This window comes from Camelus ferus, chromosome 33 (assembly GCF_009834535.1).
Source record: "Camelus ferus isolate YT-003-E chromosome 33, BCGSAC_Cfer_1.0, whole genome shotgun sequence".
Taxonomy (NCBI): domain Eukaryota; kingdom Metazoa; phylum Chordata; class Mammalia; order Artiodactyla; family Camelidae; genus Camelus; species Camelus ferus.
In genome coordinates this window covers 4,095,377-4,113,145 of record NC_045728.1, presented here as the reverse complement: position 1 = coordinate 4,113,145, position 17,769 = coordinate 4,095,377, and the positions used below count along the sequence as shown (strand labels likewise).

The 17,769-nt window shown below is 38.4% G+C and overlaps 1 protein-coding gene across 1 annotated transcript in view; it reads right to left on the bottom strand.

Moving 5' to 3' along the window:
• Nucleotides 1–6,398, bottom strand: part of ARHGAP32 (Rho GTPase activating protein 32) — a 118,936-nt gene extending 112,538 nt beyond the window's left edge. The window contains 2 exon segments of the mRNA XM_032472537.1: nt 6,157–6,188; nt 6,190–6,398. Of these exon segments, the coding sequence (XP_032328428.1) occupies nt 6,157–6,188; nt 6,190–6,273 (116 nt within the window). The 5' untranslated portion in view covers nt 6,274–6,398.
• Nucleotides 6,399–17,769: the final 11,371 nt, after the last annotated feature.

Here is a 17,769-nt window from a genome sequence, read left to right as displayed (position 1 = left end):
CTTCTCCAAGTCACTGAAGAGGCAGGAAACCAAATAAAAGGAAACAAATCCTTAACAGAATAATATAGGTGAAACCAGCAGGCCAGAAATCTTCATCAACTTCTGGAAGACGAAAACCAAGTGAGCTCACGCAGACTGGGAAACCATCAGAGAAAAACAGAGGTTCAAGGAGGCTACACTCCCACTTCTCACCACAACAAAGGAGGTACTTGCCCCCAAGGAATTAATAAAAACTGGAAAATTGCTCTGTAAATAAATTTAACAATCAATCAGAAGGACGAGAGTTCCTCACCTGGGTGTCTGCACCTAAGAGAAGCCAGGCAGAAGCCATACACATCACAGCACAGCGAGAGAAAACACAGGCGGAGAGGAGGGAACGATGGGCGGCAGGAAGCCCAGCAGGTGAAGGCTTGAATCCTGTTCAGTCAGAACAGACATAACTTGTACACGGAATGAACCAAGCGGCAAAACGGAAGAAAGACAGTAACCTAAATTTATTATTATTGAAATAGTATATGTCTGTATTTATGTTATATCTGTATGTGGAGAAGAATGCTAAAAATTATTCTCTACTCAAACTGAATCTGAAAGATTCAAGAAAAAGTTGAAATAAGTAGCCAGAAGAACAAGTACAAGAAATACCTCAAATCACAAAATCAAAATGTAAAGATAAATACATCCTGAAAGGACAGATTAAGGAGACCAAGTATGCGATAAATAGATTCCACAAAGAGAAAATTATTACAGACAGAAGAGGTAATAAATGGGGGCAGGGGTATAGCTCAGTGGTCGAGCACATGCTTAATTAGTTAGCATGCATGAGGTCCTGGGTTCAGTCCCCAGTATCTCCATTTTAAAAGAGAAAAAAAAAGAAGAGGTAATAAATTAGTAATAGAAAACAATAAAAAATCTTTCCTAACATGAAGACTTGAATCTGGAGACTGAAAGTCGCTGAGCTCCAGGTGAAGATCTGATGACAAAATACACATAACTAAGTATAAACAGAAAATCATACAAGCATTCAGAAAGAACAAATTACCTACAAAGAAAAGGAAAAAATAGCATTGAGTATTTGCAAGAAATCAAAGTATATCATTCATAGAACTTGTCTGAACAAACTACTCAAGAAAATATCAGCCAAATAACAAATGAACTAGAACAGACACATTAAAATGGGAAACAGTAAAAGGGAGAAGAAACAGTGATACAGATAATTGAATCTGATTGAGTGGCAAAAAAATATTAAACCATTTCAGCAAAACACCAGGTTTGGGGAGTGAGGACAGAATGGTGATAAATAAAAGTCTCAGAGAGAGAGAAGAGGACTGAGTGAAAGAAACATTCTAAAGATCTTATCCTAAAAGGAAGGGAAGTAGAGAAGAAAAGAAAGGGCCAAGTGAGAAAAAAATAGCATACCAAAGTGAAATAAATTATTTGATTTTCAAACTGTAACAGAAAATGCATATCTGAATATGAGGGCATGGAAAGGGAACCTAATCCCTAATGGAAAGGTTTTTAAAGTATAGCAGAACCTCTAAAATTAAATATCTAGAAAGGTTTTGCTTGTTCTGACTGCAATCTTCCTAAACTTGTCACTTTATGTATTGTTTTAAAAAGGAAATTGACTATACTATAAACAGAGCTTTAAGTGTTTCAGGGATTTTCATTTACTAAGTTTGAACATGCAACTGAATATTTATGGGGTTCAGTGCTGAAGTTGAAAGCAAAGGCTAAGGGAAAAGAGGTTTAAAATTTTTTAACTTTAAATAACCAGGAACTTTTATATAGTTTCATAAAGTGTTTGTGCTCTAAGGCCCTTCTTGTACATCAAAAAAACTCATACACACATATATAAAAAAGGCTCGCCTTGGATTCCATCCCAAGGAGTTTAATTATTGAAATACCAAGAAAGTCTTGTACTGGCATGCCTCATGGTTAAGACAGACTCACTTCACAGATTCTAAAGACAGCCTAATGGCTAGAGTTCAGTAATAAATAAAATTTTCTGAGATTAAGCAATGTTCACATCAGACTGCTGATTACAATTAAAATTTTTTTGTGACACTGGTAAGAGTATGTTGAGTGAAAGTTGTATTTCATATTGAAGGAATATTTTAGGAACTAAACTATACTCCAGGTCATACATCCAAGGTCACAGAGCAATAGAATTTTATTTTTTTTGCAAAATACACATCCTTTTTTGGTATCATACATAACAGATTATTAAGGGTGTGATGACTATGAAAACTCACAGAGTATAAAACAGGCCTAAATGTGATATTGATATATATGTCGACAGTAAGTTGTTAATGCTACCTCTCTATCCTGGGAATCCTAAAATGAGGAATTTCTACAGAAGACAAAAGAACAGTCATGGTATTAAAAGCAGATAAGTGTGAAACAGCCTTAAGGGCTTCCATAGGAATTCAGCCATTTAAAATAAAACATCTCAGATTGGGGGGGGGGGGGAGACCTAGAAGAAACACAGCACCATATTCCAGGCCCTTGCCACCTATTTGGACCGCGGCTGCAATGTCTTCTAAGTCACAGCGTCATTTCAAATGAGGCCGAGAATGAAAAAAAGCAACCAACCAACCAATCAAATGCATGAACTAATATTATTAGTTCTGTGATCCATAAATAAAGACATTCCGAAAAAATTAAAATACGTTCACCAAATTACTAGTTAAAGTCAGAAGTTTCTCTTCTCGCTTAAAATTAACTGTCTTATAATGGAGATACAAAATTAGAGCTAATTAAGAGATCTGAGCAGCTGTAGACTGATTTCAAAGGTACACAAGTCCTAAAAGTGGGGTTCAGTTATGCACTATATCATCTCTGAAACTGTTTCAAACTATATGTCATACTTGCCAGGCTATGTATCTGTCAATAATGTGCATTAGAGAACACTAAACAAATTTATACGACAAACATTTCTACCCTCAGATGCCAAAGAACTAGAACCTTTCATCATCGTGAGTCAGTACTAAGTCCCAGGTGTTCCAGAGGTCGTATCTTTAAAAGGCCACATTAGTGTACGCACTACTTCACTGTTACATTGGCCGCGTCATCTACACATCACTGGTACTCAAAGACTCCTCGAAGGAGGCATTTCCGGAATGAGAGATAAGCTATAGCCTCTTAAGTAATTACTTACCAGAAAATAACATTTACCAGCTGATATATCAAAATTTTTTTTACAAAACTAAAAGTCTTTCAGTTTCAACAACAGTTGCACCTGGGTTCCAGATTTTGCTCTGCCACATACTGACGGCGCAGTCTCTGTGGCTTTAATTTCCTCATCTGGAAAATGGGAAGCAGTAACACCTACTCTACAGGGTTAATACGCATATAACTGATACACCGTATATACAACATACTTGGCTTACAGTACACTGCATACAGCTCCTAAATGAGTTTTTCTTTCTTAAAAGAACAAACCATTTCTGTTTTTCCTTTTCTGCCTCATATTCCCTTCGTATTTACAGAAGGGCTCTTCTAATGATCCCTGAGGACTATTCTGTTCTAAGGACTCTGAGGCTCTCTAGACAGTCTAGCCTGAGAACCATTTTACCATGGTAGTATGACAGATACTAACTTCACTCTACAAATTAGAAATCAGATAGGGAGCGACCTGTGAGTCAGGGACAGGCAGGTTTGAACCACTGCCACGCAGGGAGCCGGGGCAGCTTCCCACGGTGCTGCAGTATAAGACGGTGTCCGCCCTTCTCCAACCAAGTCCAAATATAAATGTTGTGTCTGAAGCGACTGGACAAACACAGTGCCCCTCTGTGAGTACTTCCTCCCAGAGCAGAAGCTGGCTGGAAGCCCCTACATTCTAGGATAGCTATGCATTCACCCTCTCAGCCATGTGCCTCAAAAGACAAAAATGCTACTCTTTTTAAGAATGAGTTTAAAACCTAGCTTAGAAGCTACTTGGAGAAAAAGAACAGCACACAATCAATCTGCCCTCATTTGTGTGTGTGTGTGTGTGTGTGTGTGTGTGTTTGGAAATTAATTAGAAGGTAACTAATAATGACAGTTTGGTTTAATGTGTATTATCAGACATTTTAAAGAAACGGGGAGAGGGTATAGCTCAGGGGAAGAGAGCATGGTCCTGGGTTCAACTCCCAGTGCCCCCTCTTAAAATAAATAAATAAACCTACAGATAAAGAAACACATAAGACTTTTTTGTATATTTTTTTAACTGTTAAGTTGATTTCACAAAAACAATTTCATATCCAACACTGAGTCTACTATTGGTTCTCCCAAGGTTACAGCTCCAACTCCCACTATCCAACCCTCACCTCAGACACCCACACACATTTTTTCTGCGAGGCTCTTCAGCTGGAACGCCGCCGTGAGTGCTGTGCAAGCACACTGCCCATTTCCTCGTGTCTCCCTGCTGAATTGGTGAGAAGCACTACATGAAACGTGGCCTTACCCTGATCTCTTTGTTGCACTTATAAATAAAATAAGATGAAATCTCAAAGACATATTTGGTTTGGGTGAGCCATGATGACACTCAGATATGAAATAATACTGTAAACAGGACACACGCCCTATGGTATCACGGTTTCCTAAAACAGTGCGTACACTAGCACAGCTTCTCTGAGTGAAAATGCTGGCACGCAGTCCTGAGGAAAAGAAAAGCTCAGTCCAACAGAGATTTGATTTTAAATTTAACTGTCAGAAGAAAATCCCAGACAGCCTCCTGTTGCCTGACAGAGGATCACGATACCAAATCTGTCACGACGACGAAGTCCAGGGTGTTTCCTCCTTTGATAAACACATCAAAACAACTTCCACAATTTTCATTCCAGTCAGGCAGCTTTAACATAAACAAAATAAGTACTTTATTCCCACTAACTGTTCATGGGACACTGACCATGTTATAAACTATGGAAGATGTGAAACGTTAGCACACCTTGGGAGAGAAGTAGCTTATTCAAATAAGAAAGGTTAAATAAAATTATGGGGAGAATGAGAAAGTTGACCCAAAAAGAATTTCATATGCTAATAAAATAGCTCATTTTCATACTCTGAACACTGAAAATTCTTTAAAATGTAAAACATACTTCTTATTCACTTTAACCACTGATTAAAAGATTTAGTGTGAGCTATCAAGGGTTCCTAATTTTCAATCTCTTTTGTCATTTAACCTAGACTTTAAAAATGAAATTTGTGGATAAAGAAATCCTTTAACTTGAGAAAAGAAAGACTCTTTTTGAATATTAAACATAAAGACAAGATCTGATGAAAATAATGGTATGTTCTCCTACCCAACTACTCAGAGATGAAACTGCAAAAGATGTTTAACTGCCCGTGTGGGTGGCAGTGGTAATACGTAGTACAAACTTCTTCAGGAGTTTTTTAATACCTCCAAAAGAATTAATTGGCTAATCCTGTTTGGAAAAGCCAGGAAAAAAACCTTCTAAAATTTGTAGCAATACAACAGAATTAACACACAAATGGCTCCGTTTCTGCAAGCTGGGGGAGACCTTTCTTCAGCAGTGCACTGAACGTGGAGAGCTGCTTGCTCAGGAGGCTTCCTCAAAAACTTCTACTACGAAGTTACAACCAGAGATTCTAAACCAAGAAAGACCCGCCAAGGGGGAAGGGGAGTGAGATACAAGGTCTGAGACAATGATCAAGGCCATGAAATAATCATCTGCACTTAATCTAAACATTTCATACACGTGAATAAGGCAACAAAAGCAGCCCTACACACACACACACACACACACACACACACACACACACACTCCAAGAAAAAGAGGAAGAAAAATCCATTAGATCCAAATTCAGATCAAATCTACCAGGTATAAATCAGATACAGGAAGGGCAATGGTTCATTATGAGTCGCTACCTGAAATTCCTGAAATGCTGCTACAAAACCTGTCTAACATCTTCTCTTCCTGGTGTTTTAACGAGTCATTTAAAATGCATTTTACAAGCTCAGGGCAAGTTGTGGAATGAAGAGTGCTACATACAACAGAAACCTGTCCCCTTCAGCTCCAAACTGTTCCCCAGAGAAAGAAGTCTTAGTGGAAAAGAGATTAAAACACAGAGGATGGGTGGGGGCAGACAACCAGGTGAAGGAGGTGGACAGAGGGACAAATCTGAGAGAGGGAGAACTGTGAATTCCACAATTACCTGGAATGCTCTTCCCTTCCCTCCCCTTCACCCGTCAGTCACCGGGGTTATAACTTCTGAATCCAACCAAAAGACACTGTCATCTCCCGAAGTGCTACTCTCGCTTTCAGTCTCCATCTTGAACAAAAAAGTTTAAACCGCACGGCATGGACTAAACAGCACCAGTGTTCAGGCTGTTCAGCTCTACAGGTGTACACACAGGAGCTACGTGACCATGCCGGGCCACAGTCTGTTTCGTGCAGGGTTAATTACAGTCGCGGCAAAGACAGGAAATCCCATACAGCACACTCACCACGTCAGACTGCGACACCTGTGACACTGGGCCCCGCCCACTGCCCTGGGCTCAATGACCTACATAATCAAATGCAGAACCCAAATGCAGGTGATCTTTCACTGATTATTATTTAGTTAATAACTATTTCTCTCTTCTCAAAGTTGCCAGTTAGTAAGTTAAAAATAGAAGTTTTCAAAATGCAGCCTTTTCTTCCTTATACCCCTTTTCTATCTCAGACTTAAGAAAGGTAAACAGAACCCTAGAAAGGCTAACACTGCATGCAAAGGTCTCTTGGGCCAAGCACCGTGAGAGGCATGGCTACAGACCTCACAGCTGAGGAGGACCACAACTGAGCACGGTCTAGGGACCTGCCCGGCTTCGTGCTTCTAGTATTACACCCACCTCTCTTTCTCCCCAGTAATAACTGTCATATACACCTTGGCTCAGGTACCCAAAGCGGGGCACAACAGCCAAGTCTGTCCACGGGTTTTCAAAGGGAAAAAAAAGTATCATGAGTTAAAAGATGCTGACAATTAGCAAGTAAAAGCATGCAACATTTTTACAAATAATTTAAACTGCAGGCATCTATGGCAGCAGTAAGATGACCCACTGGGGAAGGAGTGGGAAGTGCAACACCTGTAGCCCTGGCAGCAACACAACTGTTACTGAGAACACAGCCATGCCGGTACCAACCACTGACACGCCAGCCAGTCACGAGCACCTGCCTTTTACTGAGCAGCCACAAATGGCTGAGCCTGGTTTTATACTAAATCTGACCAGATAAAATTTATCTAAAGACATCCAACTGGGATACCTTTGAATTTTCGTATTTGAAAATAAGGAAAATGAATCCTCTAGCTGACTTAGTTTAATACAATACCTTTTCCTTTCTACAAAACTACAATTTACATAACGTGTTAACTGTTTTAACCCTGTTGCTTCAAAAATTACATAGTTTTAATCTACTGATTGTGATCATTAAATATATTCCTGATAGAAACCAAAATTTGCTGTCAGGACTGGGAACAAATTTAGAAAACAAACTTGAGAGCAGATCTAGTGGAAAAACTCCTAAACAATTTACACAGAGATATCTTGCAAACTAGTCTAATGAGTTTCACTCAAGACAAATCCAGAGCAAATTTTGGCCTGAATATAAGCATAAAAAAATGAAAGGATTATTGAGATCTTTCTGTGTCATAAATCCCCTATCATTTTCGAAATATTCCAAAGAGATAGAATTAAATTTAACCCCTTCCTCATTCCATCCATTAAAATAATTCCCAATGGATCAAAGACTTAAACACAAAAGTAAAACCATAAAAGAAAATTAAGGGAAAGCTTTTACCACCTCACAGTGACAAAGTCCTAAGTACAATTCTAAGAAGCCCTGAAACCATAAAAGACTGATACATTTTACTACATACAAATTTTCAAATCTTTTCTAATCAAAGAAAAAAAATTTAGTTATAAATAAAGTCAAAGATAATTAAGAAAAAAACATTTGGAACCTATTGCAATGGGTTAATTTCCTTAATATACATAGAGTGCGTTTAAGACCCAATAACCCGAAAGATAAATAGGCAAAGAGCATAAACAGAATAATTATAGTAAAATATGAAAGAACCTTAAAACATTATAAGAAGTATTTAATTTCACTCATAGTAGAAATGCAAATCACAGTAAGATGCTTTTTTATCTATCAGGCAAAGATTTTTTTAAAAAAAGTTGTAACAAGCTATTCGGAAGAAAATGTGGGAAAATAAACATACACTGTCAGTGGGAATATAAATTGGTACAAACTCTGTGCAGGGCAATGTGGCAAAAAATGATGTGTTTTCATGAATCCTATTTCCCCTTCCTTTAAATCATTTCTTCTGCCCTTTCATTCTCACGGCTGATTTACCTCACCGCCTCAAAGCCCTTTCAAACATGAAAAAGTGACCATAAGCAGCACCTGTGCACAGGACACCAAGGGCAGTCTGACTAATGCAGGATCACTCAGGAAGCCTCCTTTTGTAGTCCCACTGCCACATCAGGCTCCATCCTCCCCACCCTGCACCCCAGCCGCAGTGAGAGCCTGCTCTCGCCTCACCCCGACCCGACCCGTGCACCAAGGCAGACCTTCTAAGACTTGTTCCCACAGTTTTGACTCTGCTACCAGAAGTTTAAAAAAAAGATGTTTTTAACTTCAAAATCAACACGTTATCTGTTTTCTATTCCCTTCTTCAGCAGCTAATGAAAATCTAGCAGAAACAAAAGGTAACAAAGAGCAGGGAGGCAGGGAAGGAACCAAGCAGAGTCCATCTCAAGGCCACCAGAAGCGGAGAGAGGAACTGGCTGCTCCTGCAGACCAAGCGGTTGCTTTAACCCCTTTTTTCCTGATTGGCGTAACACCTGCTCAGACTTCACGTCCCCGACAAGCTTTTTATAGAGCACAAGTCTCCGACCTAAACCCGGAGAATCACCATCAGTAGTTTAGAACCAGCTGATTCTTCATCCTGTACTGACCAAGAGGTAAGGAAGCTGAGCGAAAGGGAAGCTCCTAAGTCCCTGCAGCAAGCGGAGAAGCATTCTTGGCAGTAGTTTAAGAATCACAGAGTAGAAAGCATTTTTTGAAGAGAAAAACAATTTAAAGATACAAGCCCGCTAAAATTTAGAATGAATACACAGTCAGTGTAAGAAGAGTTAATGACAGATGACACTTGGAACCTTATAAATGGTACTTTTACATCTGCAGGAAAATCGTCAGTCATTGGAAATACTTTAGAAGGATTCATGCTTAATTTTTCTAATACAATTATTTGATATACACGTTTATTACACTCAGACACACTCTTCATGTTTGGAATACACAATTTTCTGATGATCCATTTGGCATATCTACATCTAGAGTCATAGCTATGAAGCATTCTGTTGACAAGCTTGGTCTACTTGGCTAGAAAATGCAACATTTCATGTTAGAGAAGATTTTGCTTCATCAGAAACACATATTCAAAGATAGCTCTAACCCTGAACTGTTCAAAAGAACTAAATGAAACTTCCCCAAAAAAATGGCTATCTGAATATCTCATCCCTATCACAAGAATATATTCACCAAAAAAAGGTTCCATTTCAAACAGCTTTTTATAAAGCCGGGGCGGGGGGGTGGGGGAGAGTTTTCAATAGAAATGGAAGTATTTTGAAGTCAAAGAGACGTGGGCTCCAATCCCAACTATGCTGTTTATATATAGTATGGTCTGGGGCAAGTAACTTAAATTGAGTCTCACTTTGAGAATCTCTAAAGGAGGAATAACAACCTTGTAAGGTTAATGTATGTATTAATAATGATGCATGTAATGAAATTATCACATTGCACAGTATAGATAAGGCTGCCTAGAAATGACAGCCATCACTGAAGCCATAAAATGTTTTGACTGCTGTGATTATATAAAAACTGAGGAACAAGGTATTTTAATCTGTAAATGTCTGGCTTGCCAAACTGCAATTCTTACCACTCCTTAAAAGAGAGCAATAATCCAGTAAATAAAAGGAAACCAATCTCAATGAAATTAAGCAGTTGTTTCCTAATTATTTGAATCCCTTTGATGAATGTGAAAGATGGAAAATCAAAAATTAAAACTAAATGCTCATACTATCCCCTCATCACATTAATACAGGGATTACAAAGTAAGTGCATATAAAATTGGATCATAAGTCAGTTGGCATGACATTTCCAATCTTCTTAACAAACGACATTAAGTGGAAACTTCACAAGTATATGAATAAGCTCTCCCAAAATCCAACTGAAACACTCTATTGTTTAAATTAAGGTCTACATTTTTAGATAAATAATCAAAGATTAAAGGCACACTTTCTGGTATTCAAGTTTAAAAAATACATAATTTATTATAAATGTAGAAAACTGCTTTCAATAAATATAATCTCAGACTATGCTTCCACTAGAACACTACCTACCATCAATCATTACACATTCTAGAATCACCATCTCATGTAAATAAATAGTGGCTGAGGAAAAATACCCTGAAAGGATACCTACCTGGACTCCCTCAACACCATTTTTAACCACTGTGTTTGTCTGGCATCAGTAACCACAAAAAATATTTTTCATTGTGATTCCATTATAAGAAAATGGGTATTTTTCAATACATACATATATAGGAAAAAGGCCTGGAAAATTGTGTAACAAAAATAGTGAACAACTTTTACTCTCATCTTTAAATTTATCCACAATTTTATATTTTCAATATGAAAATGTATTAGCTGTTTCATTTGTTAATTTTAAAGAAATTAACTGCATGAATTAAGTCTGCTCCACATTCTTCTCTTAAATCACTGACGGTTAAGTTTTACCATCTCACTATATCACAGAAATCAATGATGTTAACTGAATACATACGAGTGAATAACTGAAAAATTCAGGTCCCAAGCATAGGGAACATAAATTCAAAAATAAAGGCAATGTGCGTAAAGAAGGCAACACTGTCATACAGACCAAGATAAATTCAAAGTGGAGAATGAAAACAAGAAAAATAGCAAAGGAGAAAAGCAAAAACAAGTATCTGGCCTAAATAACTAAGAACGCTGAAACAGAGATTCTTTACATACCAGGATCTAAGAATCATGATATAAACCTACATATCAGAAGTTATTATGCATTCAATCCCTCCTATATATATTTCCCACCCCAATGTGTAGAGAACCACAACCCATGGTATCTGTACCCCACTAAGAAAGAAATCTAATGACCATACTCGAAGTGTAAAACAGCATCAAATAAGAAGCCACAGCACTTCGTTTCACTGTTTCCCCTTTCAAAAGTTCACAAAATCCAACCCAGGAATACTCTGCCCCAACATTCAAGAGCCCCAGGTGCTCCTGCTCAAGGAGAAAAAAAACATGGCAGCAGCATTAACATCTTCCTGCAAGTGGAATTAGTAAGAGGCTGCAGAGAACAACTCTGCTTCTACCTTGACAGGAGAGAACAAGCAAGTTGCACTAACTTCAGCATTCCATTGGCTGACTCAAAAAAAAACAAAATACTTCTTTATCAGACATGTTAGAAGCTAGAGATGTCAGGGAATCCTCACTGGCTAAGCAACCACCTTGCTGGTCTGGAGGACGACTCGCTTTTGCTTTCAATCTACAGACAAAATAAACCAAAACTGCATAACTGTTAACAAAGTCTGAAACAAGGTGTAATTCTTCTAACAAGAAGTTAAAGGCCACTAAAATGCACCGTTTACATGTAGTGGTTAAATGAATATACTGGTAAGAAGTAATAAAAACTTAACAGAATCAACATCTTTTTTAAATGACCACTGGATAAGTAAGACAGTATTTCTATCTGAGAAAATTTACAGGATTAAAGAAGGGAAGTGGGCCACAGTTAATTCACGTAAAAGTACAGGATTAATTAATTAATTAATTAATCTGTAATCTGTAACCAGATCTGAACTGATCTGGTAAAAGGTCTTCTCAAGATGATGAAAAGCTGCATGCATATTCTTTAACATAATGGTGAATTAAAGGAAATATCTCCTGAGCTAGAATTTTTATTGAATCTGAGCTAGAATTTTTATTGAATGTGTCACAGTCAGTGAAATACAGGACAAGAAGGCTGTTATCACTTTTACAAATTTAGGGCTCTAGCAAATTGTGGTCTTGGCAAAAACTGAACTATCTGTACAGTACTCCTGGTTACTGCTGTAACTAGACCGCCTCCTAATATTAAAATACTGCCCAAAAAAATGATAAATCTAAATTTAGTGAACAATAATCAGGGGAGAAAGTAAATGATCTCCATCTCTGTGGAAGGTCTTAAGGACATCTGGGAGGCACTAGGATAAAATCACTAGGGAAGAATTAGGGCTACGCCCCCCAAAAAAAGGTTGTACTAAGCCTGCATACTTGAAAAGTTCAGGGCATTGCTTAAAACTTACTAGAGCTTCCCCCACCGAACTACACTGAAGAAATGCCTATCAATCCGAACGTTCTAAATCTACCTTTTTACCTACTGGTATCCTTCCCTGAAGAGCTCGCTCTACTACATGCTGATATGAGGTGACAATTTTAGCAGCATGACACTTATTCTGCCTGCTCCCTTGCTGTCACCCAGCACTGGTAGCAGGAGTCAAAGCAGGAGTCAACGAGAACGTCAAGTATCAGAGAACATTCAACTACTTATAAAATTACAAGCCTTTTTCTCAAATCACAATCATCCTCAAGTAACATATGCTAAACCCATACTTCTAAACATTAATCTACTATTCTTACTTAAAATAAGTATACTTCTACTCCTGACACCAATAACTCTTCAATTTTATTTTCCTAGAGAGGAGAATTAAGTCCCTACCTGCTCATTTAAATTTATTTCAGGAAATAGGCACTTTCCCCATTATCCTTTGTTAAATTTATTCTGGCAAATTTTATCAATTGCAAAAATAAAATAAAGTGACTCTTGTGAAGAGTAAAATATAAAAGTATAATGAAGTTAATATAGGTAGCTCTTCAAGTGATACACAGATTCATATTTAAATTTGAATGACAAATTAAGAATTATCTGCCAATTTCTCCTGATTTGGCTAGAACCAGACATTAATATTATAATCTCTGGTGCATTTCATCTGATGTTTTCAAAAGATACAATGAATGCAAAGCACGTTTTATGATGTGTCTCAAGCAGTACTTGCAAAATAATAAAGCTGTTTATGTGTCAATTCAGATCTTTGTTTCATCACTACTCCCTTGCGGCAATAAGCTAAGCATGGTTAGGAACTGAGCTAACCTGATGCTCACTGACATGCAATTCATTAAGCTACTACTTCACTACTGTAAGTAGTATTCAAGTTAAATATACAAAGTAACTGAAAACAACAGTATTACTTTTGAGTTTCCCTGGTTTCCATTTTAGAAATAATGTTGGATTTTTTTAATTTAATGAAGCTCAGATAATTCAAATTCCTTGTGTACCACTTATTACCTGTATGAACTTGGGCAGTTAAGATCTCTGAAGTTCCATCTCCTCGTCTAACAGAATAACCATGCCCGATCACACTGCAGCCAAAGTGATTAGTGGATGAAAGGGTACACATAACGTACCTACAGAACACAACATTTATAAATAAACAATGTTTTAAAAAAATGGAAGGTATAATTTTTAAAAAGATATTTCATGAATCAAGTTTTGGATCTACTAAAAATGTTAAACTCCTTTAGAAGAGGAATCAAAGTTCTCTAAAGGACTCCTCTATAAATTACTAAAATAGCATTATCTCACCTGAAGAAACAGCACAAATACCCAGTCAGCATACAAATTTTCTGTCACAAACCTGTTTTTTAACAGCTGGTTTGTGTGAATCAGGAAGTCCACACATGATATTTTAGTTAACAAGTTTTTAGTTAGCAATTTAGTTAATAATCTTGAGATTGAAGGGTTCCCCTCCTCCCTTTTCGTCGTGCATCTGCTGAAGCAGCCAGGTCCTGTGCGACCGCTGGCAGGCCCGACCTCGCCGGCACCGCCCCTCCCGCCCTGCTGCGCTGCCTGCGCCCCAGCTCCCGTCTCCTTCACAGGCGTGAGCTCCTAAAAGCCACACTGAGTGCTCTGGTGTCATGTTTTCTGCCTTACCTGCCAGCCTTCTAAAATAAACATTAATCAAGTCAACAGAAAATGGTGAAATGACAGAAAATACAAAGATGAAAGTAACCAAAGGGCTCTAGACACTATATCCTTGCATGACGTCCCCAGGCCCAGCAGGGTAGCTATCCAAGGTACAGCACATTCACAAGTCCCCAGTATTAACTTCCAGCCCGAAAGGGCTCTTACATCCTCTGCCATCACCTACGGCATTTCTGTGTCCTCCTCCACAACCTGCGAGGACAGGGGCAGTAACTGCACACATGTGAACACTCTCTGACGAATGCTAACACTCTACGCAGTGTGTCTGCCACTAATCAGCTCCTACTATTTTAGAAGGACAACATAAAAGCTGTGTGAACTACAGAATATCCTTAAAGTAGAGAATAGAAACGTTATAATCACTCCTATCTGGGCAGGAAGAAGGAACATCTGATATCCCAACATATATGATCAATTACGTGAAAACATTTGAAATGCAGGACTATTCCACTCTGGTATATTAAACCTAGTTCACCAATTCTTAAGCATCTGATATTAAATGATTAGTAGAAAGCAAGGTCAAAGATGTACCTACAACAGGCTGCATATCTGAGAACATGGATTCATGATATAATGTAACACAGAGGGATAAAATCAAACCTTCATAAACTTGAAAATCCAACATTTAGTACCAAGTAACATAGATTTGCCAAGGACAACCAGATATTCTCCTCTCTGTCCCCTTCACCCTAAGAAAACATTTGTTAACTCTTTGGCCAGTGTATCAGAATCTCCAAGTCAAAGAATAATTAAAATAATTAAATATTCTACAAACATCAACTATATCCACAAACAAGAAGCTCTTAAGTAAACAAATGGAAAAGACAATTCATTATGCACTGGTTTTTCCACCAAAGTCAAAAAACCAGCCAGTGATTATCATCCATTCTGTCATTTTCAAATACAGAATACAAAGTAGACATCAGCACAACAAAAATATCACCTTAGACCATCACAGGGGTTTACTGTTTTCAAAGCACTCTGACGTATTTCAAAGCAAATAACAAGTGACTCAAAGAAACTAAAACCAAGTGAAGTGTGAGAATTTTACACCTAAAATAACAGATTTTAGGGAGCTAAACTTTTAAGAAAAAGCTTTGAGGATTGAATTCACTATAATCGTTCAATCACTACACAGTCTAACATTAAAGAGCTTAATAATAAAAACAGGACAACACATTCCAGGAAAGTAATAACAAAGTATGGTCACTTACAGCATTGTTTTCCAAGGAAAAAATTGAGGCCATTTCTTCAAGTGTGGCTTTAAAACAGATTCTCAATCCTTTTTTCTGCCCCAAAATAGTTCAAGGATATGCACACACTCATTAGGAACAATGACTCATAACCTATTTAGAGATTTATTTTGATGAACAACCTTTTGAAAAGCAAATTATCTTTAAGAGCGTCAAGCTTGTTGAGCATTCAAATCTTATGGTGAAAATTATTTTAATTAGAACTTAATTTAATTGGAATTGGCGGCACCAAAAAAAAGTTAGTTTTAAAGAGGGATGGGGAGGGAGGAAGAGCTGGATGAAATGAAGTCTCTGTTCAGCTAAGGGCAATATGAGGGCAAAAAGCGGAAGGCAGAAAGTAAACTTTGTCTAAAACTCCTTAAAAATTCACAGATGAAATAGACATAAATCATTCAGCAGAGTGTCTGGGAATCTCAGTAGGGGTAGCAGTACCCTTCGTCAAAACACTCTGGAAATGACACCAAAGTGACAGAGTGCTCAACCTCACAGACACAGGCTGTGAATCAGCCCGGGGTAATTCTGCTGCTGCTGCTACTGACATTCTTCTTAGGCTGTCCTCTCTGAGATGAGGAACATTTGTCTAACTGAGTATCTGGTGCAGATGTCACAACACGAGAGTAAAGAACTGGGTCAGTGGCTACTTACGGCTGCAGAGAATGAAGGGCCAGAGAAACAACTGTGTCACAGAACACACAGAACTGTAAACAACTATTAGCACTCAGAAGTTCCAGAGATTCCAACACTTTCAAAGTTAGAAGAACTCCTGAAGACCATCTCTTCTGAAGTCAGCGAGTAAACTTGACTCCAGAAATGCACGTTTCCTTTTTCTACCTTACAAATGCATGGCAAATTTTCACATAGGATCTCATATTAACTCTGGTGAGATGGTGTGGTCAAAACACCATCCCTGAATTATTTATAAGGAAACTGAAGCTTGCCCAGGGGCACACTATATCAGTGATATCAACTTCTTACGTTAAAATATGTGAAGGAACAGTTAAAGTGTCTCTTCCACCAAAAAATTTTCAAATTATTTCCCAATCCTTTCTGCTTTCCTATAATACTTTCAAAAATACTTTCAAAATACTTTCAAAAATACAAGAGAAACAGACAGAGAGGTAAAGTGATTTGCCAAAAGACCTGAGGGTGGAGGAGCCTGACTTGAGATTCTTCACTTAACCACTAAGCCATTCCCCTAAAAAAGCCACCAAGTATGGTCACTTCTAGTTCCTAGGAGGGTGGTAAGTAGGGGAATGTGTCACATAACTGAGATTATATGTAACAGTCCCCCCTCCGACCCCGCACACTGTTGTCAGCCAGGCACAGAGTTTGCCACACAGGGGAACGAGGCGGCAAAGAGCAGGGGGCAGCGCACCGCCGGTGGCGCCCTCCCGTGCCCCTGCTGCACTTCCATGCAGTCCCGCCCTATGTGTTGGGCTTTCTGCAAGGTGCTTCCTCCTTTCGGCGTACTTGGCCCTTGTCTCTGTAATTCAGCAGTCTCGATCCTCCATTCCACCCCTTTCTAGCAAGCAACCATCACCCTTTTTAAAAGGTAAAATCCTAAATTTACTGTAACATTCCTTTACTTATTCACAATTTGACAGATCTTTTTAACTGTGCTATTATTAGGACTGTTCTTGCTTTTATGAGTTCTCTGCATACAAAGCCGTACAGTCTTTGAGTGATTTGTGCAACCCTATTTTTACCAGACCTTTTATTTTTAGTGGATGGTTTGTAAAACGTCACAAGATTTTTCAAAACTATGTATGTCACATTACAGCAAAAACAACTGTATAAAAAACAATGTTTTAAAACCAGCATCAGTATTTACTACATACTGTCAGCCTTACTACAAAATAAAACTGCAGTCATCAGAAACACTGGACACCTAACACAACAGAACAGCTCTCCAGTCCCTACCCCTCTCGACGCAGAACCAAAGCCAGGCCTCCTCAGAAAGCACGTACAAGAACTACGCAAACACCCACAACTGGGCAGCAGAGTCACTCGAGGAACTTAAAAAAGAAACAGACCCCCCACCCCCACGAAGACCTACCGGATTTCCAGAGTCCAGATTCCAGGCCCTGTACTGAAGTTCTTCAGCTGATTCTATTTATCCGCCAGCCCAGCTGTATGATGATCAGGTATTTGCATAAGAAAGCAAAAGGCACAAAAATCAAGCCCCTGAAATGACCTGCTTTTACTTTCTGATATGCCCAATAATTCACGTGAGAGAAACAGCATTCCTAAATGAAAAGCAATAAAATTGTATGAAGTCACTTTTGAATCCTATAACTCAGAATTTATCAATTCAAATATGGAGGGGTGTTCACGAGATGTGGTTATTACGAGGCTTGCACAAGTGGAAGTAGTAACGTAACTACCAACTGTGCCCTCTGACTGTTGCC